Source organism: Glycine soja, chromosome 2 (assembly GCF_004193775.1).
Source record: "Glycine soja cultivar W05 chromosome 2, ASM419377v2, whole genome shotgun sequence".
In the NCBI taxonomy this organism is placed as follows: domain Eukaryota; kingdom Viridiplantae; phylum Streptophyta; class Magnoliopsida; order Fabales; family Fabaceae; genus Glycine; species Glycine soja.
Window position 1 is genome coordinate 1,467,075 of NC_041003.1, and position 23,090 is coordinate 1,490,164.

The 23,090-nt window shown below is 35.4% G+C and overlaps 4 protein-coding genes across 4 annotated transcripts; 1 reads left to right on the top strand and 3 right to left on the bottom strand.

Moving 5' to 3' along the window:
* Positions 1-795: 795 nt before the first annotated feature.
* On the bottom strand, positions 796-5,970 carry LOC114378751 (pectinesterase-like). The gene is made up of 3 exons (XM_028337380.1): positions 5,008-5,970; positions 4,380-4,540; positions 796-1,801 (listed from the first exon to the last, which is right to left on the bottom strand). The coding sequence occupies exons 1-3, from the start codon at positions 5,838-5,840 to the stop codon at positions 1,107-1,109; spliced, it is 1,689 nt and encodes a 562-aa protein (XP_028193181.1). The 5' UTR covers positions 5,841-5,970; the 3' UTR covers positions 796-1,106.
* A 4,145-nt stretch (positions 5,971-10,115) lies between these two features.
* Positions 10,116-12,714, top strand: LOC114378761 (probable pectinesterase/pectinesterase inhibitor 41). Its single transcript, XM_028337389.1, has 2 exons — positions 10,116-11,205; positions 11,853-12,714. The coding sequence occupies exons 1-2, from the start codon at positions 10,236-10,238 to the stop codon at positions 12,542-12,544; spliced, it is 1,662 nt and encodes a 553-aa protein (XP_028193190.1). The 5' UTR covers positions 10,116-10,235; the 3' UTR covers positions 12,545-12,714.
* A 61-nt stretch (positions 12,715-12,775) lies between these two features.
* LOC114378766 (pectinesterase inhibitor 3-like) lies at positions 12,776-13,726 on the bottom strand. Its single transcript, XM_028337395.1, has one exon. It carries the CDS (start codon positions 13,619-13,621, stop codon positions 13,079-13,081), a length of 543 nt encoding a protein of 180 aa, XP_028193196.1. The 5' UTR covers positions 13,622-13,726; the 3' UTR covers positions 12,776-13,078.
* Positions 13,727-14,111: 385 nt separating this feature from the next.
* LOC114378772 (RING-H2 finger protein ATL2-like) lies at positions 14,112-15,169 on the bottom strand. Its single transcript, XM_028337398.1, has one exon. The coding sequence runs from the start codon at positions 15,082-15,084 to the stop codon at positions 14,500-14,502; it is 585 nt and encodes a 194-aa protein (XP_028193199.1). The 5' UTR covers positions 15,085-15,169; the 3' UTR covers positions 14,112-14,499.
* Between the last annotated feature and the right edge of the window lie 7,921 nt (positions 15,170-23,090).

A 23,090-nucleotide genomic window follows, 5' to 3' on the forward strand; every position in this document is an offset into this window, starting at 1 on the left:
ATCAAACTTTTAATTTTATAATTTAAACTAATAAAGGTGGACAGATTTGAGATAATTTAAATCTCGTCGATATGAAGATCTTGTTGGTAATACTATTGAACTCCTCAAATCTAATTCACTACATTGTTTAATAAAAAAAAAATATAAACTAATGAATTATTAAAATAAATTTCTAATAAATTATTTTTAATTATTTAGGAAAAATATTTCTTAAATCGTTTTCGTTTCAAATTAATTTCTATAAAGTAATCTCATTTTTAAAAGACTTTCGTAGGAAGTTAGAAAAATAAAAATATTGAATTAATAATTTTATTACTTTTAATGACAAGTACACATATATAATATGCTAGATATATTATCTATAATATATTACAAATTAATAAAAAAATATTTTGTTTTTAATAATTTTATATTTTTCAAATATTATTTTATATTTACTTAAATTTGTGCCATGCTTGAATATTATATTTAATTCTTTATGTATGAGATTAACAAGGTCATGCAGTTAAACAATTTTTACAAGCAAGATCTCTCTTTATCATTTTATTGTGGCTTTTTAAAAAAAACAAAATCATTGTATTTTGTGAATTAATAAAATAAAATAAAAAAGCTTCATGCATCCTAATTACTAGTATTAATTTTAATTTATATATACTTTACCATTCGTTCTTAGTAAGTGTTTTAACTATTATTTAATAAATGAATCTCATATCCCATAAGTTACATGCAACAACATATTTATACTACTAAGGAAATATGTAACTATTAGATTATGATTTTTCTTTTAAGAAAAATAATGAGATTTAATTTCCGAGTGCATTTCAATGATGCATTTTTCTAAAAAGAAATTTAGTGCATAATGGGGATATCTCTGGTGGGGTTAGTTGCTTTTATTATATAGAGCACTAACATAATCCCTCACAAGAGTACGTAATTTTTGGGTATAGTGATCACGTGACTGCCATAAATATAATAGCCCTATACTATAGGAACTCTAATGAAGTAGTAATACACACGTAACCTTACAAATCACGTGATCTCCTAGGTTCAGTTATCGCTGAAAACTGAGAATTCGAACCACGCTCTATCTAAAAATATTTCTCAACTCAAACCAAACCAGAGAAGAATGGAATGCCAGTACTGTTCAACCAATCATTGCCTTGAATAAACTGCCCAACTGTGAATTGGGTTGCCTCAGTGGAGCTGTTAATTACCCTATAACCTGGCCACGTTACCCTACCATTTGTGTTTGCACCTGGACCTCTATTCATGTACTCCCCATAATACAACGTATCCAATGCAAATGTTTCATTCCATTCCAACCACCCTGCTGGGTCAATCAGATCCTCCACGAAAGATTTTAGGACAACAGTCCTAGAGTACATTTTCCAAGGACGTCCTAGGTAGCTCTTGAAGGAGGATTTCACAGGGATCAAATCTGCTGCAGCTGCAATCTTGCAGTTCAAGATGGATATGCCAGTGTTTTGGTTAGGGTCCTCTCTGCCTTGTGCGGTGAACAAGTTCTTCTGGTTTTCGTTTGGCTTGCGTGCGTATAAGTTGCAGTTTTGGAATACCACAGCTGCATTGCCGAAAATGAAGTCTACAGTACCGTAAATGTCGCATTCACGGTAGAATTGGCGTAGGGAATGCACGTAGAGAGTGTCTTGGTAGCCAACGAAACTGCATTGGTAGAAAGCTGAGAAGTCAGCACCACTTCTAAGTGCCACAGCTTGGTGTTTGTCAGGCCCTGCTGAGTTCTCAAATGTTATACCCTTTGCTATGAATCCTGCTCCTACTACAGCTGCAACATACCATAATTGTCATAGCTGTTATATTAGATTTTGGATCATTGTTCATAATTGAACAATAAAAGGCAACTTTGTTCTATCATTGAAAAGAAGAAAGAAAACTATAAGTCTGTTAACTTTGTTCTACACATTATTTGTCACATGAATTACAAAGATCATAAAATTCACCTTTCTTTTATCCACGTGCATCCAAAAGAAAAACTAGAAGCATTTTTTATTTGTTAAAGCAAAAGCAGTAAAGCAAAAGGAAAAGCATAGAAGAAATAACAAGCAAAGTGGACCCAATGGCACTGAAAAGTAGTTGGGTTGTGATGAGAATTATGCAGATCCAGAATAGAATTCTCTTTAGGTGGGCGTGGATAGACATGTGGACCCTTTACTTTGACCCAGCACAGAGGTAATTCTACTTTTCGCGAAAATACAAATAAAAAATGAACCTAAGGCCAAAGATAGTCCTGCTCCTGCCTACATGTATTGTTCTTTTGTCTTATAAAAGTTTTACTCTCTACATACTTATACATGACTTTTATCGCTTTTCTATCCATTGTTTTTTTCCTTCTCATTACTCTACACCAGTTATGTATTTCAATTTTTTCTGTTCTTTTTCTATCTTTCACCAAGATTACCCACGTCATTTTCTTTCCAAAAAATGGTGTCGCCACTCATATCTCGGAAAAATATTATAAAAGGAAACATGCTTTCGGCCAGGAGATCCCAAATCTAGGTTTATTGCTGCTAACTTAACAAAAAAAAAAAAAGAAATTTGATTTATTTACAATATATATTTGCTAATATAGTTGTGATTTAGATACGTTGTCTGATGGAGAAGTCCAATTGATATTATTGGATTGCAATATAACTGGAAAAACTACACAGAACACCGAAAAACACAATTTATTCCCGGAATAGGAATAATAGACCGGCAATGATCACCAAGAAAAACAAGCATTTTACATTTTAGAATCTTGCTAGTCAGCATTGTAACCAATCATACTATCACCACTTTGACACTATTTATATTTGATGTATACATGATTGATAACTGGGGTGGTAGTTTAAACTTGCAACATGCCTTTGAAAATAATTTTAAAACTAATTGAGAGGGGGAACAGGAGTCATGTTTATAATACAGTTGCAGAAAAGAGATATAATGGGAACTGATGTATTAAAAAAAAGTTTTATAAGATTAAATGAAAATCATTTAAATTATTTTAAGATAAAACTCAATATACGTACTATTATATGCTCATAAGTAAAGCAAAAGCCAGTATAAATACACAAATCGATTGGCCTGACCCACACTCAGAATCTCTGAGTATGTTACTCTTGAGTGAGAATAAAACAATCATCTTATTCTACATAATATATTTATTTGTGCGTGCTCTTGTTATATATATAAAAGTAACTGCCTTATGTTATTTTAATTGTGTTTCCTAATTATAAACTTTTTGTTTTGGTTGTTTTGCCTCTTTCCTTTCAAATTTTCAATCGCTACAGTAGTATGTACATCCTTGCTTGTGAATATTGTGATTGGGAGGGGCCGTGAAACTGTAAATTGACCTTCCGATATAAATTAAACATATATACATGGGCCCTCACCTATCATTTTTTCAGCATTATGTTCAATCACGGGAAGCAGAATCCTCGAAGATTTTAAAATGGCAAAGCCTTTTGTCTTTTGAACTTTCCTTGGTTCTATTCAAACATTCAAAAACCAAGTTGTGCTCTAGTGTCTCACAAGATAAGAGGTAACATTTTACTAGTGTACACATAAATAAATAAATAAAAAGCATTTTAATTACTTGTGGCCATGAGCCCATGACATGAATCTATCATAAGTTGTCGTAATATTCATAGCCATTTGTTAAATAACCGACACTGTCCTGTGTGATATCTGAATTTTAAGGACAACAGAGCGCATCAGAAAATGCATCAACCTCTACAACGCTATTTTTCAATGCAGTGCACGATGCCCTGACAAACCCAAGTAGTAGTCCGTGGTCTGTCCAAACCATTTAAAAATGATTTTCCCACATCTACATTATGTATTTTAACTACAAAATCACCTGCCAAAATTAATTTAGTAATAATTTTTAAACCAGCATGTGGGCTCATCATCAAGTTGCCATTTTCCTTGTCTTGTTCTAACTTTTTCTTATGCTTTTTTCTGTCTTTGACATACTATATATCAACCACATCGGCCACCTCAAAGTAAAAGAATTTATCAAACTTTATTAAGGATGTGTTTGTTTAAAATTATTTGTTGAAATAAGTGTTTATTTTAATAATATATTAATTTTATATTTTTTTAATATATTTGTCTAAATTATTTTTACTTAAAAATGATAATTTTTTGTTTATTTTAAAAAATAAATCTTAATTATTTATTTTAAAAAAATAGTTTAAACAAATTGATACTAATTTTCGAGACTATAGATCAAATCTCACTTATGAACATATACTATATATATTATACCTATTTTTCATTTTCAAAGTTGGAATGTCATAGCAAACAAAAAATTAACAAATTAAAAATAATATCAGAGAAGGTAGGAAGAAGGGAAGACATACCAACAGTAGCAGATTGAAAAGTGGTCCACCCATCCACAACATTCCTACTGCCTTTCACTACTGTCTTTCCAATCCCGTCTCCAACAAACATCAGATTCGTCTTCTTCCTTATCACTTCCACATTCTCGAAGTATGCCCCCTCTTTTATGTGTATCACAAACCTGCAGTTATATCAATCACACACATCTAAGTTTACATATATATATATATGTAAATCAAAGTAGGACTGTAGGAGCTTGAAAACAATAAATCTAAGTGATATAAGTATAAATAGATAATCACCTTAAAAAAAAGTATGCATAGATAATCAGATTTAAAATTACACGATTACTTAAAAAGTGTAATGTGATTTTTAAAAAGAGTTATATGTTACTCGTTTTAATTTAACTGTTAATATTTATTCATCCGATTCTTACATAAAAAAATCTCACTGTATAGTGTATACATTTCCCAATCAAATACAAGGCATTAATAAAAAAATCTTTTAAAAAAAATTTCACTCTCTACCAACACCTCTCTCTTTTTCTCTTTGTATCCCATTTGTTAATTACTATATTATTCATTTATACATACTAGTGTAAATTATAATCCATCACATTGGTGTGAAAAAATCTTTTTTGTTACGTACCTGGTTGTGCTGGAGTTGGGAGCCACAGCGAGTGCTTCCCCTATAGTGGTGAAGTTGCCAGTGCCATCTTTCGCTACAAGAAGATCGAACTTGGTCTCTTTCACTTTAGCTTGAAGAAGCTTTCGGTCTTTGGAGGACACCCACGAGGGGAAACCCTTTTTCATGTTTCCATATTCGGGGAAAACCACAGATTCCGAAGTTGTTAATTTCTTCACTCCAGGCACTTTGTTCAGCATGGCCAACGAGTTGCTCACGTGGTGCGATATCTCAAGCAGCTTCTTCTCGATTCTGTCCCTCACGCGTCCTTTGCTGTAAGCAAATCCATCGAGGCACGTGTACAAGTTGGTCATTGCTCCGCTTAACATAGTCTGCAGGTCATGGTGCCGCTTCGACCCTATGGTGCTCTTGGAGAGATCGTCGATGGTGGCTTTGAGCTCAACGTTGGTGTCTTCGAACAGTTTGAGACAGTCGTCGAGGGCTCTCTGGTCGAGTGGGTTGAGGTTTTTGAGCATCTTTTTGAGGCCGCTGCAATTGTAGGACGATGATCTTACCTCGTACATGGTGTGGTTCACCACTGAGGATATCACTTGTGGGACAGATTTTGTGGCGAGATCTGGGAATGTGGCAAGTGTTGAGACACATAGGTCTGGGTAGAGTGTTCCTTGGCATGTGGATTTGGCTACTACTTGTATGTGCTTTTGGAAATGGTGGAGGTGTTTTTGATCTGGGGCTCTTGTTATTGTTATTGGGGTGTTAGTGAAATGAGTTGTTCCCAAGAAGAGTAGTAGCGCAGAAATCACGGTCAGAATGGATGCAAGTGTGAGGTTGTTCATGATGTGATAAGAGGTGGATTAGAATTACTGTGTAAGTGTGATTGTGCAGCTAGCTAGAAGGGTACGTGCTGTGGATAAATAGAGTGGTTGGATTGTAACATGGAGTGGGGTGTTTCACGTTGAGAGTGTGAAACTAGATAGATTTATATTTTTAAATTTTTTGAGAAAAAATGAGCTAGCTTTTGTCATAATGTGACATGGACCTCATGCTGACTAGGTTAAATATGCCACCTCGATTAATTGAACTCTCGAGTATGCAACGTGTTATTATGCGTGAGATCCTTAATCATTTTGGCTCCTGCATCAAGTACTGGAGCTTGAAGTCCCTTTTCCTCTCTCTTATTTCACATCTGCTTTTCTTGTAGGAACAAGCTTCAAATATATTGCTTCAGGCCAATTCTTGTCTATTGGTCTCCAATTCTGAATGGCTGGAATTAAAGGGTAACGCCTTTTGCAGTATATTTCTGTTCTTTTGAAAGGGCTAGTTTTATAGAAAGACATACAAAATTAACTTGAAATGTGCAATTGATGAGTAGAATCAAGTAATGTAAAATTCTCAATATATCTTAATTTCCTCAATACAACACATACATGTTTTTCTACTTGTGAGTTGGGAGTATAATAAAATTAAACCAGTATGTTTAAAACTTGTGGAGGAGCAATAGAGTTGTCGGGATGTATTGATGATTACTGTGAGGTGAACAACTTTTTCTGTGCATGCGATTGTACCAATTGCGTGCATAATCGTGGTCAGTCCCCATGGACCGGTGGCACATGCAGATGAACTTCATAGACTTCTTCTCAATTTGTGGACCAACATTTCTGTTAGTTTTATGGTCCATACCTTTGGCCCAATAACCAATTTTGTCATTAGCATTCGGGGGCGTGATCAACGTCAACGTTCGTGTCTAGATATTACTTGGACATATATTTGTCAAAGAGCAACCACTTTGTGTCGTTAATTATAAGCTTTCATTTTATATGTCCCACAGATAATAAAGCATGTACCAAAACAAATCTTAATAGCAATTTAAACGAATAAATATAATCCCAAGAAATACTTACATACATGCACGTTTGCACGTTTATAGTAAACTTTATATGTTCCTCCTAAGTTGACCACAGCTGACTACATATTTGGTAATTCTTTTGTTGCTCTACAAAACTGTAACATTTATTCTCGTCTCCCCCTCGGTGGACAATTCAACACGATCACAGCTTAGGGTCAATCTAACGCAAATCAAAACACAGGAATTTCCATACATAATGTAATTATTAAAGCCGCTAATGATTTGACTCCAAATGTTGGCATTGTGAAAGCCTACCTTGGGAGACCATGGAAGCAATATTCAAGGACAATTATCATGCAATCCTTTATATATAATAAACCCCGTTGGTTGGCATGAATGGAGTGCTGATTTTGCATTGAGTACCTTGTACTATGCAGAATATAATAACACGGGACCTGGTTCAGACACTACAAACCGAGTGACATGGCCAGAATATCTCGTTATCAATAATGCCATAGATGCAACCAATTTCACTGTGTCAAACTTCTTGGGCATGGATAGGGTGGATTGATATAGTTCAACTCAAACAGAGTAAAGTTGTTCAATTACTGTGGTTTTGGCACGCTTGTTTCTACATTTACCTCAAACTGGTGTCCCATACTCGGGTGGATTGATATAGTTCAACTCAAACAGAGTAAAGTTGTTCAATTACTGTGGTTTTGGCACGCTTGTTTCTACATTTAGTATGTATGTCGTACGAATGAATAAGATTGCTTTTAGGTGTTGCCTAGGCAATCCTAATGGTTATCAAGGAATTAAAATATGTATACTAATAGTAATTTTGCAATTATTGAATTTATATAAATTTAAAAATATGTATACTAATAGTAATTTGATTAATTCTACACCTAAATTTTCATGGTGTCATGAGTATGTGGATGAATTAAAATACGAATGTTGTAACTTTATCAATATGTTTAAATTTGAGTTCTAAGTTTACAAATATATTAAATACTTAAAGAAAAAAAATTGCCTACAACTCCCCTTTATATACTTATGAATTTATTTAAAATAATTATATACTTGCAAAATATCTTTCCAATTCATCATATCCGGAATGTAATATGGTTTCAAATGACGAACTGGACAATTTCAATAAAATTTCTTTCTTAATCAAAAATCGGAAAATTGTTAAGAAATCTCTTGATTTTTAAGTTTACTTGTTTGAATATTGATAATACCTGAAAAAACAAGTAGAAATGTTATGTGAAACAAGAAGATGAGTGTTTTATAAGGTAGATTTGGTTGTTAACGAGGTGTTCTTGATGATTGAGGGGGAGAGAATGTTGATAACACCTAAATAAATAAGCAGAAATTACTTGCAGATAAGTCAGCTAAATTTTAAAAATTTTTAAATTTGTAGATGATTTTGTTGGAATTACTTTTGTTGTTTTATGTAAATAAAAAGAAATTAGAACTAATAGATGAATTTGTAGTAGAAATCTAGAAAAAAATATTTAAAACCCACCTATAGATTTAAATAAAGAAAATTCATCAAAAAAAATGTAAAAGCTTCTAGCAAAATTCCCTGTGAATTTAAATCTACATGAAAAAAAAAATCATATCGGTACGCATAACAAATTTAGCAGAAAAAACTTGCAAAAAAATTCCCAAGAAAATCGCAATAGATTCTTAAATTTATAGTAATGACAACAATATTAAAAGGTACAAATTTCTACTAATTTAATGCTCATTATTTATATATTTACAATACTACACCCTCCCAAATTTTAGACCAAGTTCTAGGCAATTAATGGACATCGAACTCACATTGGACCTAGAATCACATAGGAGCAAAGGACTATTAAGCTAGAATTTAGAAATTGCTATTCTCAGCCTTATTTTACTCTTCCCATCCCTAGATTTCTAAAAAAGGTAGGAAAAGACCTCACTGCCCTTTAGCCATTTCCTTAGACCCCCTTCTCCTTCTCTCATCACCTTTTTCCTTTCCCTAATTACATTTGCGCCGCTTCCCATCCGTGTTTTTCCTTTTTCATTCTTCCGCCTCCACACTTTTTTTTTTTTAGATTCAATGGAATTGTAATTATGTTATGTATTCAGTTGCGAATGTATATTTTCTTTCGCTGAATCATTGTGTGTGTATATTCATACACAATGAAATCATAATTATGTTATGTATTTAATCTCAAATACACAATAAAATTATGAATTTGGATTTTGATACACAATTTACCTAATTTCAATGTTAAACCAAGATATACGTTATGAGTCATGCAACGAGTTAGGCATCATTGACTATAAGTGCATAATTCCAAATGCCTTGTTACCAAAAGATAGGCAAGTCTTTACCAAACGCTTTCTTTCCGTTCTGACTGCCTTCCGTCTTTTTCCATTTTATGCTTGAATCCTATGATGTTTAAAATTGTTTAAATGGTCGATGCCTCTTATTCAAAAAATTGTTTAATTGAACTTTTTAATGTGATTAATCACAACGAGTTCCATTAAACATATTATAATGAGTTTTATGTTCAAACTTATGGTATTAATATTCATTCAATAAGAATTTATAGGATAAAGTTTTAATTAAGTTGTTTGATCATACGTAATGATATGTTTGGATAAAAAAAAGAAAATAGAAAGGAAAAAATTATAGATGATGATAAATTTTTATTTAATTGAAACAATATGAAAATACAATTATTACTGAGAAAAAAAAATTTTAGAAACAATTTTTATTTTTCTTTTATTTCAAATTTTAAACTTTTTTTGGAACTTTGCTTTCTCTCCTCCACGGTAAATATTGTTGGAAAGGAAAATACAGTGACGTCAATTTCCGAGGATTAATTTATAAAGTGTGCGTTCCATCGAATCATCAATTGACCTTGTGACATAAAAGTCAACATTTTTGTACAACATGTTAGACTCCATCTGTATTTGGCAAAAACTATTAAACTAATTGGATACGTGTGAGATTAATTAGGTTGAAGACAACTCCGTTTGACAAAAGAAAAGAAAAAGTTTTTTGACCAGGATGTATATATTCTGTAAAAGAATAGAGATAATGGAAGCAATATAATATAATGAAATAGTATCTTAAAAAAGAGTGGAAATGGAAACAATACATAGAAATAGTATATGACACGTTCATAATTGTGCAAATGTACTTGCCAAACATAATCCTTTTCTCATTACAATTTGCAAAGACTGGTCCATGGTTAGCATTGCATAGTTGCACTTAATTTAGCAGCCACTAAGCCAACAATATACGGAATATTTATGAATTAAAAAAACCTCTGGATTTCCACTATAAATTGCAAGTGATGCAACACAATTTCCATCAGAGTGATAAATCATAAAAGTTCCAATGGGCAAGAAGAAGTTAACCTTTCTCATCCTCCTATTAGCCTCTCAAGCCTTGGCTGAAATCACTCCCAACACTTCTGTTTCTCCAGGAACAATATGCAAGTCCACCCCAGACCCATCTTATTGCAACTCCGTGCTCCCTCCCCAAAACGGCAACGTTTACGACTATGGCCGGTTCTCGGTCAGAAAGTCTCTTTCAAAAGCCACCAATTTCTTGAACTTAGTTAACAGATACCACCGTTCCTATCTTTCAACCTCCGCAATCCACGCCCTGGAAGATTGCCAAACCCTCGCCGAACTCAACATAGATTTTCTCTCCAGTTCCTTCGAAACGCTGAACAGAACAACGAGGCTTTTACCCACTTCACAAGCTGACGACATTCAAACCCTTTTAAGTGCCATTCTAACCAACCAACAAACCTGCTTGGAAGGCCTTCAAGCCACCGCCTCCGCATGGCGCGTCAGGAACGGACTCTCCGTTCCGCTCTCCAACGACACCAAGCTCTACAGCGTCTCTCTGGCACTCTTCACAAAGGGGTGGGTCCCCAGCGACGCTAATGTCTCCGTGTTTCAGCCAAACGCCAAGCAGCGTGGCTTTCGAAACGGGCGTTTGCCGCTCGAGATGTCCAGCAGAACGCGCGCGATCTACGAGTCGGTGAGTAAGAGAAAGCTCCTTCAGGCGGCGACGGTGGGCGACGTGGTTAAGGTAAAAGACATTGTGACGGTGAGTAAAGATGGAAGCGGAAACTTCACCACCATCGGCGACGCCCTCGCCGCGGCCCCGAACAAGACTGCATCCACGGCGGGGTACTTCCTGATCTACGTCACCGCCGGTGTTTACGAGGAAAATGTGTCTATTGATAAGAAAAAGACGTATTTGATGATGGTTGGAGATGGCATCAACAAGACAATTATTACTGGGAATCGCAGTGTTGTTGATGGCTGGACAACTTTTAAGTCAGCGACATTTGGTACGTACTACTGCATGATCACCATAAAAAGTGGTCTATTATTAGTAGAACTACTATAGTATTCCATCTCCACTCATATATCATATTAAGAATTTTTTTAATCTTTGAGTAAAAAACAATTATTGAAATGAATATTTTAAGTTTAACATATAAATTACTTTTTTTTTATTTATATATGAATTCACATAGAATACATCTCATTGCAAAATAATTATACAAAAGAAATTAAAAAGAACTATATTATTCATGCATTATTTTTAATAATAAGATTTAAATAAATATTCTTTTTTGAAAATGATCATATTGTCTCTACTGACTGCTAATATTATTAATATAAAATTACTTTTCCACTTTTTAGCTTAAAAATTAAATTAAATTAAAGAGAATATTGTCAATTTTCATCCGTGTCTTGAGATTGAAAATAAATATAAAAATTGTTTGAAAAAAACGTTACTGTTGTTGTCACTTTCTTCCCATTACTTTTTTCCAAAATAAAGATTGGAAATAAAAAAAATAAATGTAGAAACTTACAGTTTACGAAAAAAAAAATTATGATCAACAATCTTTTAGTTGAAAAAAGCATGATGATTAGCCATTATGAATATATGACTTAATAGAATGATGTAATCATATTATGCACGTTGCAGCGGTGGTTGGCGCAGGGTTCGTGGGTGTAAATATGACCATCCGCAACACTGCCGGAGCAGAGAAGCACCAGGCGGTAGCACTCCGAAACGGCGCAGATTTGTCCACGTTTTACAGCTGCAGCTTCGAAGGATACCAAGACACACTGTACACCCATTCCCTGCGACAATTCTACAGGGAATGCGACATCTACGGCACCGTAGATTTCATATTCGGAAACGCCGCGGCAGTGTTCCAAAACTGTAACATCTATCCTCGCCTTCCAATGAGTGGCCAATTCAACGCCATCACCGCACAGGGACGAACCGACCCAAATCAAAACACGGGCACTTCCATCCACAACTGCACGATCCGACCAGCCGATGATTTGGCTACGAACATCGATGCCGCTGAAACTTATCTCGGAAGGCCCTGGAAAAATTACTCCCGGACGGTTTTCATGCAGAGCTTTATGGACATTGTCATCAATTCTGCTGGGTGGCGCGAATGGGACGGTGATTTTGCTTTTAGCACTTTGTATTATGCGGAGTTTAACAACACTGGACCTGGTTCTAGCACTGTCAACAGAGTCACGTGGCCGGGTTACCACGTCATTAATGCCACTGATGCTGCTAATTTTACGGTCTCTAACTTCTTGCTTGGTGATAACTGGCTGCCCCAGACCGGAGTGGCTTACGCCAGTAACTTGATATAGATGCATTAACTCACTCATTCATCACTTTGTTCTTATTTTAAGTTGTAATTTCCTCTTTGATATTATTTTTTTCTTGTTGGTAAAAATAAAATATGCAGGCGATCAGTGAAATTGTACCGTACCCAATTCCTGCCATAGTGCAATGTGAAACCTAAATTGTTTGAATTTAATTTAATAGTATTATTATGCATAGCAAAAATTATATATTTTAAATATTGTGCAAGGTTGATGTACAAAATAAACCCGAACGACTTCCTTATAAGATTTTCTTTTTTACAGCTTCTGAAAAAAAAAAAAAAAGGAAAACTCTGCTCTAACACTCTCGATGTGCATTATTCTAACACAACATATTCGTGCTTGCATGATTCAATCCAAACACCCAATTCAACACAACGCTAGTTATTCTCTCTCACCTAACTAAAAAACTCAAAACCACCTTGTAGATCAAATCCCCGGGACTTGCGTAATTGTGAAGAAAGAAAGAAAAAAAAAATATAGCATCATAACGAGAGAGAGGAGCAAACATGTTAGAATTTAGGTACGAGCGGCCAACATGGCCTTGTTGATGGCGACGGCAATGTTGCACAATTGGCGAAACGACACACTCTTTCTAGACAGAACATCATCGTCCCCGGGGATAGAATCGTCACATGTATCAATCGCAGCCAATGCAGCCTTGAGCCATACCTGAGCATCAAGCTTGTCATTGTTCAATATGGACGCAACAGCATCCTGAATTTGGCCCTCTGCGTCCAACAGATTCTCTTTGCAATCAGCCAACCCCTGTTGAATCTTAGGTTCCAAATCTTGGTTGTCGATCATTCTCTTACAATCATTTAGTATGCCGCTCGCGTTTGATGCCGCCGCCTTCAGCGATATCAATGCCAGCTCCTGTAGGTCCGCATGATCACTATCTGGGTCCGAGGAAAGCACCTGCATGCACAATTCATCGTTTCCCCTGTTTTTGCATATGCTCTTTATTAGCTCCTTGCCTATTTTTTCTTCCGCCGCACCGTGCGCTATAATCAAGCACATGCATATGGCCAAGACCGGCAAGTAGTTTGTTTTGCTTTCCATTTTGTTTTGCTTTGGTTTTCTGATTAACGTTGAAAATGTTTTGTGTTTATAAACTGGCGTGGGGAACAAGAATGGGAGACAGAGATGCGCTAGGCCTCAACTTTGGATGGTTCTGTGTTCGTGTAACGCTTATTGCTACTGCTATAATCAGAATGTTAATTTAGGGATGCATAATGAACACTCAATTATGTTTTGAATTTTGATCCCTTGTGGTTTTTCTATTTTTGGGTAGACTACCACACTTTCTACGGTGCTAACTTCTTCTTTCTGGGCCCATATATTAACGGGCTTTGGAGTTTGGAGTTTAGATAAACTTGGGTCCATTTAATACTCTAGCATTGACAAACATTTTTTATAAAAAAAAAAAGAAGAAAAAAACTTTGAAAACATCCGTACCTCAATTTTTGAAAAAGGTAATAGTAACACTACTCCATGTAACAAACAAATTCCGTACACACGGGAAAATTTATGACACAAGAACAAGATGTCGTTTTGAAGACAAAATTCATTTCGTTTTCTAGATCCTGTGCATCAGTGACGATATCGCTATCGCACTCGGGTAGTGGCATCCATTCATGGAGCCCGCATGACCCATATTCGAATTGAAAAATGAATGATCATTCATACAAGTGCAACAATCTTATTTCTAAACTAAAATTTATATATATACAATTTGACACACACACACAAAAAAAATCATAATCATATTATTTCTTCCTTTCTTATAGTGAAAAAGAAGAGTGGATACGTGACATGTTGAGCCAAGGCTAAACAAGAAAACGCCACATTTGTCAGCGACACTAGGCGCCACTTAAAAAACCAACCGCTAAAGGCTTCAAAAAATCTCTTATATGAAGGAATCCAATAATTCAACGCTCTCAATTCCCAACCCGTGATATCGTGGATCCATGACCCGGCTCCGAAACCGGGTTTTGTTCTAACTCCGCTGTCATGCCTACGAGCTCCAACGACTTTCTCGGGCACCAAACCGGTGCAGGATAAGAAGATAAACCCACCGAACCCGGTTCAGTATCAGAGGACGGTTGGACTGGCGCGGCGTATCGGCGAACCGGGGTTCGGCAAAGTGGACAGTTAGAGTGAGAGTGGAACCAAATGTCAACGCAATGGGCGTGGAAAGCGTGGTTACAGTTCGGAAGGAAGCGGCCTTCTTCGCCGTCGGCGAACTCCGACAAGCAGACGGCGCAATCGTGGATGGAGAGGTGGGTGTCGGAGGAATACGTAAAGGTGGGAAGGAATTTGAGAACGGAAGGGCAAAGGCCCTCGTTAAAAGCCACGGAGGAAACGGTTCGAATGGCGTGGCGGTGGCGGCGGTGGCGGCGGAAGCATGAGTCGCGGAAGGTGTGAACGAAAACTACGATGATTACTATTAGGAAGAGAAGGATGGTGGAGCCAAACATGACCTTGCCATTACTGGCATACTTTTCTTGAGTTTCTGGGTCCATGATGAAAATGCGAGAGAGAGGAAAGAAATCAGAAAAGAAGAGAGTTTGTAGTGGACAAGTTTTAAGTGTTATTGATAAAACAGTGGATGAGATGGTAGAGAGAGACTGAGAAAGTGAAATTTTAGGAATAAATAAAAGTAAAACGTTTTTTTGAGTAGTGTGCATAGCATGGGAGGGAAATGAAGAGGAAGGTTCCTATCCAGTTATGCTGTTACTGTGACGGATGAAATTTCAACTTAGCATTACTATTTACTACCATTATGCATTTATTTCTTTTCTCTTGGCTGCTTTACGTTTATCTTTATTTAGGATCAAAATCCAACTTTGCTGTATACGTGTTTGAACTATTCATATCTCGCAACTCTTTACCTTGTAAAAGAAATGGCATAATGACTATTTTGCCTTTCACATTTTCTTTCATAATTTCCCTTTAATTTGCAATATTTATCTGCCACACGCAATTGCTTTTTCTGGATTTGGATTTCCTACTATTTTATCCAACTGTTGATTTTTAAAAAGTATTTTTGAAATTAAATTCATCAATATAATTTATGAACTGTCAAATCTTTATCATAAATTTTTATGGCGTCCAACTACGTGAATGTGTCTTTTTTTCCACCGTAGGAAATCCAAATCCCTTTTTTTGACAGCTAAAATGCCAGTTTATTTATTATATTGTGAATATAAATTATATACGAATACTAGTACTTACAAAAGTGTAGTTTACTTCTTTTATAGGAAAGAAAGTTATATATGGTATTTCATTCATAATCCAAGATGGGATACAAACAGGGATATTGTCAGATTAAGACATGACTATAGGCATAAAATGATGTTCTAGTTAGAGAGTAGACAACATTGACTTGTCTCCTTACATATTCACCTTTGGAAAGATGAAAAAATTTGCTCTACATTTAGTTAATATAACATGGAGATCAGAGAGACCAATTGTGTGTTGTTGCAGCTATCAATCATTAATTGTCTTGCAATCATATTCAAAAAGAACTTGCTGGTAACCAAGTTCATTTGAAAGAGAGCTCATGCTTTCGCTTCTGATGGTGAAGGAACTCCATTGAGAAGATTGGTTTGCTTAATCTACCAACTGGACCACGAATGCAAATGCCTGCACCGAAAAACTATGTTTCTGTGAAAATTGATGCGTCAAGATTGCACTTGACCATGCCATTTGGTGTTGGAAGCCAACGATCATGTTTATTGTGCGAGATAGCTTCATGATGACCGACCTTCAGCAACCTGGTAGAGCCGTTCATAATATTTCTGATTTGAGAGAGCAATAAAGATATGAGGAGCAATATGTAATAATTCATGGTCATAACATTTTGAAATTTTGTAACGCTCATCAGTTTTGAAAGCCATTTTGAATGGTTGTTAATGGATGATAATGGCCAATAAAGAATTGTAACAGCCAATAATGAGTGGTAATGGCTGATAAATGCATTCTTGATGGTAGAATGCCTATATAAGCACATGAATTTGGTCCCTGAGCTCATCCCTTCGAATTCAGTCTTATACACCATCTAGAGAGTGGAAGAGAGAGAGCTTGGAAGAACCAAAACAAGAAACTCTTCATAGCAATGGCTGGAGGTATGTTTTGATCTGTAATTTCCGCATTTTATTAATAACCTGTGTTTCTTTGTAGTTTGTAATATCACAGGTTAAAAGAGATTTGTTCTAACATTTGGTATCAGAGCAAGAATTGCCTCTGCCTTGTCCATTTTCGTTTTTCGGTATTTTCCGATTTGATTTTGTTTATGGTATGAAGGGCCTTGTTTCTTAAAAAATAAAATTAGAAATATGTATTTCGTTTGATTTCCTTAATTTTGGCTTTTGAATCGTGAAAAATGGTGTCCGAATGAATGAAAAACGAACGGGTCTGCGTATGGGTCGGGTTTGACCCGCTAAAGGTTGAAGATGATGAACAGTGTTTTAAAAAAAAAAAAAAAAAAAAAAAAAGACAAAAACTCCTACGTTTTGTGCTAGCTAGGTATCGAACCCTTGACTTCAAGAACACTAATGTATGTGCAGACCACTAAACCAATAAGGCTTTTCTGATACGTTGTCGTTTTTAATACGTTATATACACATTGTGCTTTACAGTTTTTTGAATTTTGATTTAATTTATGCATGAATATATTCTAGAACATTTTATTCTATGCATATATATATGAAATCAAATGCATAATATTATATTTCAATTATAAAATTATATGAGAATCTTATTCATAATTATATTGTATCTTGATTTTGAAATGCAAAATACTATTTATTCTCATATAATAAATTTTTATGTCTAAGTGATCTTTATGATTTTGATTAATTATGGATTAGCCACAGCATCTATATTTGATTAAAATTATATATTAAGTTGGTTAAAGATCATATAAGGAATTAGACATAATATTGTAATTAATTATACTTATATAATGAATTTTATCTCACAAGAATTTTTATTATATCTGTATAATTAATTGGGATAAAATGACGTATTATTTTTCATGATTTACCCACAGGCATCATGATGTATGGATAATTTGTCGATTTTATCATAAAGTAAAAATTTACGATAGAAATTAAATTATTTTCATATTGTACCCGTAAAGCATGAATATTAAGCAAATAATTTGATTATTCTATCATAAGGTTTAATTGTTTCTTATTGAATTAAAAATTTAGCCCACAGGCAATTTTTATGTCACAAGATTCAATTTTATGGTATGTTTACATTGGTAAAAGATACAATTAAGATTAGTATGCCTCAAATTTTGACATAAGCCTTTGAATTTTGCAGCTTCTCAAACTATTAATTTTTCTGATATTCAATGTGATGTTCCCGAACTCAAAGGAGATAACTATAAGATATGGAAGGAGAGAATTCTTTTACAATTGGGGTGGATGGACATAGATTATGCTATAAGGAAAGACGAACCACCTGCAATCACAAATGAAAGTAGCCCAGCTGACGTTGCGCTATATGAGCGGTGGGAACGATCCAACCGGCTCAGCGTGATGTTCATTAAGACTAAAATCTCGGCTGGGATACGTGGTTCTGTTGACCAGCATGAAAAGGTCCGAGACTTGCTTAAGGCCATTGATGACCAGTTCATCACTTCAGATAAGACTTTAGCAAGCACCTTGATCATGAAGTTTTCTTCTCTTCGGCTCACCAGTGTGAAAGGTGTGCGTGAGTACATCATGAAAATGCGAGATATTTCAGCTCAACTTAAGAAACTAGAGGTTGATATGTCTGAGTCCTTCCTAGTGCATTTCATTTTGAACACCCTTCCGCATGAATATGGGCCATTTAAGATTTCCTACAACACACATAAAGATAAATGGTCTATCAATGAATTAATGACCATGTGTGTTCAGGAAGAAGAAAGGCTTGTAATGGAGATGGGTGAGAGTGCACTACTGACTACTGCTTATGGGAAGAACAAAGCAATTAAGTCTCAAGCTTATCAGAAGGGGAATGGTAAAATACCACCTCAAGCTGATATTAAGAAGGTGGCAAAGTGTTTCTTTTGCAAGAAGAAGGGACACATGAAAAAGAATTGCCCCGGATTCCAGAAATGGCTTGAGAAGAAAGGTAAATCAATCTCATTAGTATGTTATGAATCTAATATGGTTAGTGTTAATATTAACACCTGGTGGATTGATTCTGGATCTACTATTCATATTGCAAATTCTTTACAGGGTATGCAAAACCTAAGGAAACCAGTGGGAAGTGAGCAAAGCATTTTATCAGGCAATAAGCTAGGCTCACATGTGGAGGCCATTGGAACTTGCATTTTGACTTTAAGTAGTGGCTTTATTTTAAAATTAGAAAGGACTTTTTATGTACCAAGTTTTTCCCGAAACTTGATTTCTATTTCAAGGCTTGTACCGTTTGGATATTCCTTTAATTTCAAAGACACATCATTTGAGTTATTTTATAATTCTGAATGTGTTGGGAATGGTATATTGTCTGATGGTCTTTATCTTCTTGGTTTACAAAATAATGCCACTTATAGTTCTATGCATGTTCAAACTGGTATTAAAAGGTGTAATATTAATGAGAATTCCTCTATGTTATGGCACCGGAGATTAGGACATATCTCCATTGAGAGGATTAAAAGGTTAGTGAAAGATGGGGTACTCAATACTCTAGATTTTGCTGACTTTAAGACTTGTATGGACTGCATTAAGGGTAAGCAGACCAACATGTCTAAGAAAGGTGCTAATAGGAGTTCAAGCATATTAGAAATAATTCATACTGATATTTGTTGTCCAGATATGGATGCACATGGTCAGAAATATTTTATCACCTTTATAGATGATTATTCACGATATATGAATGTTTATTTGCTTCATAACAAATACGAAGCATTGGATGCCTTCAAAGTCTTTAAGGCTGAAGTTGAGAACCAATGTGGCAAGCAAATAAAAATAGTGAGATCAGATAGAGGTGGAGAATACTATGGCAGGTATACTGAGAATGGACAAGCACCTGGTCCCTTTGCAAAGTTCCTTCAAGAACATGGGATTGTTGCCCAATACACTATGCCTGGTTCTCCGAATCAGAATGGTGTGGCAGAAAGAAGGAACCGAACATTATTGGACATGGTGCGGAGTATGCTTAGCAACTCCAATCTTCCTAAATCCTTGTGGGCTGAAGCACTAAAGACGGCAGCGTATATATTAAATCGTGTTCCAACCAAGGCTGTCCCAAAGACACCTTTTGAGTTATTTAAAGGTTGGAAATCGAGTTTGAAACATATGCGCGTTTGGGGTTGTCCGTCTGAGGTGAGAATATATAACCCACAAGAGAAGAAACTTGACCCGAGGACCATTAGTGGGTATTTCATTGGATATGCCGAAAGGTCTAAAGGTTATAGGTTTTATTGTCCACATCATATTACTAGGATTGTGGAATCAAGAAATGCCAAATTTATTGAAAATGATTTGATCAGTGGGAGTGATCAATTGAGGGACTTAGGTTCTGAAATTGATTATATAGAATCTCAACCTTCCACGTCAAATGAAAGATTGGTTGTAATTCATACCCCTCAAGTTCAAAGGGATGATGAACAACACATGATTGGCATTCCACAAACTGTTGTTGATAATCCAGTAGATCAAGTTGATCATCAAATTCATGAAAATGATGAACAACCAGTTGAACAACATGATCCCCAAGAAAATGTTGATGCAACATTAAGGAGGTCTACTAGAGTAAGAAAATCAGCTATTCCTAGTGATTATATTGTATATTTGCAAGAATCTGACTATAATATTGGAGCTGAAAATGATCCTGAAACTTTTGATCAAGCCATGAGTTGTAAAGAGTCAAATTTATGGTATGATGCCATGAAGGATGAGATGAGTTCCATGCAGAGTAACAAAGTTTGGAACCTTGTAGAGTTGCCTAATGGGGCGAAGGCCATTGGATGTAAATGGGTCTTTAAGACCAAAAAGGATTCATTAGGCAACATTGAGAGATACAAGGCAAGACTTGTTGCTAAGGGATTTACTCAAAAGGAAGGAATAGATTATAAAGAGACTTTTTCTCTTTATAATCTATTCCTTCCTTTTGAGTAAATCCCTTAGCAACAAGTCTTGCCTTGTATCTCTCAATGTTGCCTAATGAATCCTTTTTGGTCTTAAAGACCCATTTACATCCAATGGCCTTCGCCCCATTAGGCAACTCTACAAGGTTCCAAACTTTGTTACTCTGCATGGAACTCATCTCATCCTTCATGGCATCATACCATAAATTTGACTCTTTACAACTCATGGCTTGATCAAAAGTTTCAGGATCATTTTCAGCTCCAATATTATAGTCAGATTCTTGCAAATATACAATATAATCACTAGGAATAGCTGATTTTCTTACTCTAGTAGACCTCCTTAATGTTGGAGTTGCCTAATGGGGCGAAGGCCATTGGATGTAAATGGGTCTTTAAGACCAAAAAGGATTCATTAGGCAACATTGAGAGATACAAGGCAAGACTTGTTGCTAAGGGATTTACTCAAAAGGAAGGAATAGATTATAAAGAGACTTTTTCTCCAGTATCTAAGAAAGATTCTCTTCGTATAATCTTGGCATTAGTTGCTCATTTTGACCTTGAGTTGCAACAAATGGATGTGAAAACAGCTTTTCTTAATGGTGATTTAGAGGAGGAGGTTTATATGAAACAACCTGAAGGTTTCTCCTCTAATAGTGGTGAGCATTTGGTTTGCAAGCTTAATAAATCTATATATGGTTTAAAACAAGCTTCCCGTCAGTGGTACCTTAAGTTTCATGGGATAATTTCTTCATTTGGTTTTGATGAAAACCCCATGGATCAATGCATATACCACAAGGTTAGTGGGAGTAAAATATGCTTTCTTGTTTTATATGTAGATGATATTTTACTTGCAGCCAATGATCGGGGTTTGCTACATGAGGTGAAACAATTTCTCTCTAAGAATTTTGACATGAAGGATATGGGTGATGCATCTTATGTCATCGGCATTAAGATTCATAGAGATAGATCTCGAGGTATTTTGGGTCTATCACAGGAAACCTATATTAACAAAATTCTAGAGAGATTTCGGATGAAAGATTGTTCACCAAGTGTTGCTCCCATTGTGAAGGGTGATAGGTTTAATTTGAACCAATGTCCAAAGAATGACTTTGAGAGGGAACAAATGAAAAACATTCCTTATGCTTCAGTTGTTGGAAGCCTCATGTATGCTCAAGTATGCACAAGGCCTGACATTGCTTTTGCAGTTGAAATGTTAGGAAGATATCAGAGTAATCCAGGTATTGACCACTGGAGAGCTGCTAAGAAAGTGTTGAGGTACCTTCAAGGGACCAAAGATTACATGCTTATGTATAGACAGACAGACAATCTAGATGCGATTGGTTATTCAGACTCAGACTTTGCTGGTTGTGTTGACTCTCGTAGATCAACATCTGGGTACATTTTCATGATGGCTGGTGGAGCTATTTCATGGAGGAGTGTTAAGCAGTCTTTGACTGCTACTTCTACCATGGAAGCTGAGTTTGTCTCTTGTTTTGAGGCTACATCACATGGTGTATGGCTTAAAAGTTTCATTTCTGGGCTGAAGATAATTGATACTATTTCAAGGCCTTTAAGAATTTTTTGCGATAACTCAGCTGCTGTCTTTATGGCTAAGAATAACAAAAGTGGAAGTCGAAGTAAGCACATCGACATTAAGTACTTAGCCATTAGAGAAAGAGTAAAAGACAAGAAAGTGGTCATTGAGCATATAAGCACTGAGTTGATGATCGCTGATCCTTTAACTAAAGGCATGCCACCGTTTAAATTTAAGGATCATGTAGAAAGAATGGGACTTGGTTCCAATTTATGATTGTATACATATATGTAAAAATTGAAACTTTTATATTATGATATTTTCTCATATTTTGGTGCACATTGATTTATTTGAGAAAAATTATGTTTTGGACCAAGAATAAACATTGGGTTTATTCATGAAGTTTTATTACCACTTTAAGTATACTGCTTGGGAAATTGAGTATATTGTAATACATAGATGATATTACTCGTTATAAGAGGAACTATCACTATGATTCATATATTCATTTCTTAAGAAGATTGAGCATTAAGTCAAAATGTTTGGACCAAGTGGGAGAATGTAATAATTCATGGTCATAACATTTTGAAATTTTGTAACGCTCATCAGTTTTGAAAGCCATTTTGAATGGTTGTTAATGGATGATAATGGCCAATAAAGAATTGTAACAGCCAATAATGAGTGGTAATGGCTGATAAATGCATTCTTGATGGTAGAATGCCTATATAAGCACATGAATTTGGTCCCTGAGCTCATCCCTTCGAATTCAGTCTTATACACCATCTAGAGAGTGGAAGAGAGAGAGCTTGGAAGAACCAAAACAAGAAACTCTTCATAGCAATGGCTGGAGGTATGTTTTGATCTGTAATTTCCGCATTTTATTAATAACATGTGTTTCTTTGTAG

Coding starts and splice junctions, on each gene's coding strand:
- LOC114378772 (XM_028337398.1), bottom strand. CDS start 15,084: ATGGACCCAGAAACTCAAGAAAAGTATGCCAGTAATGGCAAGGTCATG.
- LOC114378751 (XM_028337380.1), bottom strand. CDS start 5,840: ATGAACAACCTCACACTTGCATCCATTCTGACCGTGATTTCTGCGCTA. Junction 4,541..5,007: donor CCCAACTCCAGCACAACCAG/GTACGTAACAAA, acceptor ATATAACTGCAG/GTTTGTGATACACATAAAAG. Junction 1,802..4,379: donor TTTTCAATCTGCTACTGTTG/GTATGTCTTCCC, acceptor GGTATGTTGCAG/CTGTAGTAGGAGCAGGATTC.
- LOC114378766 (XM_028337395.1), bottom strand. CDS start 13,621: ATGGAAAGCAAAACAAACTACTTGCCGGTCTTGGCCATATGCATGTGC.
- LOC114378761 (XM_028337389.1), top strand. CDS start 10,236: ATGGGCAAGAAGAAGTTAACCTTTCTCATCCTCCTATTAGCCTCTCAA. Junction 11,206..11,852: donor TTTTAAGTCAGCGACATTTG/GTACGTACTACT, acceptor TGCACGTTGCAG/CGGTGGTTGGCGCAGGGTTC.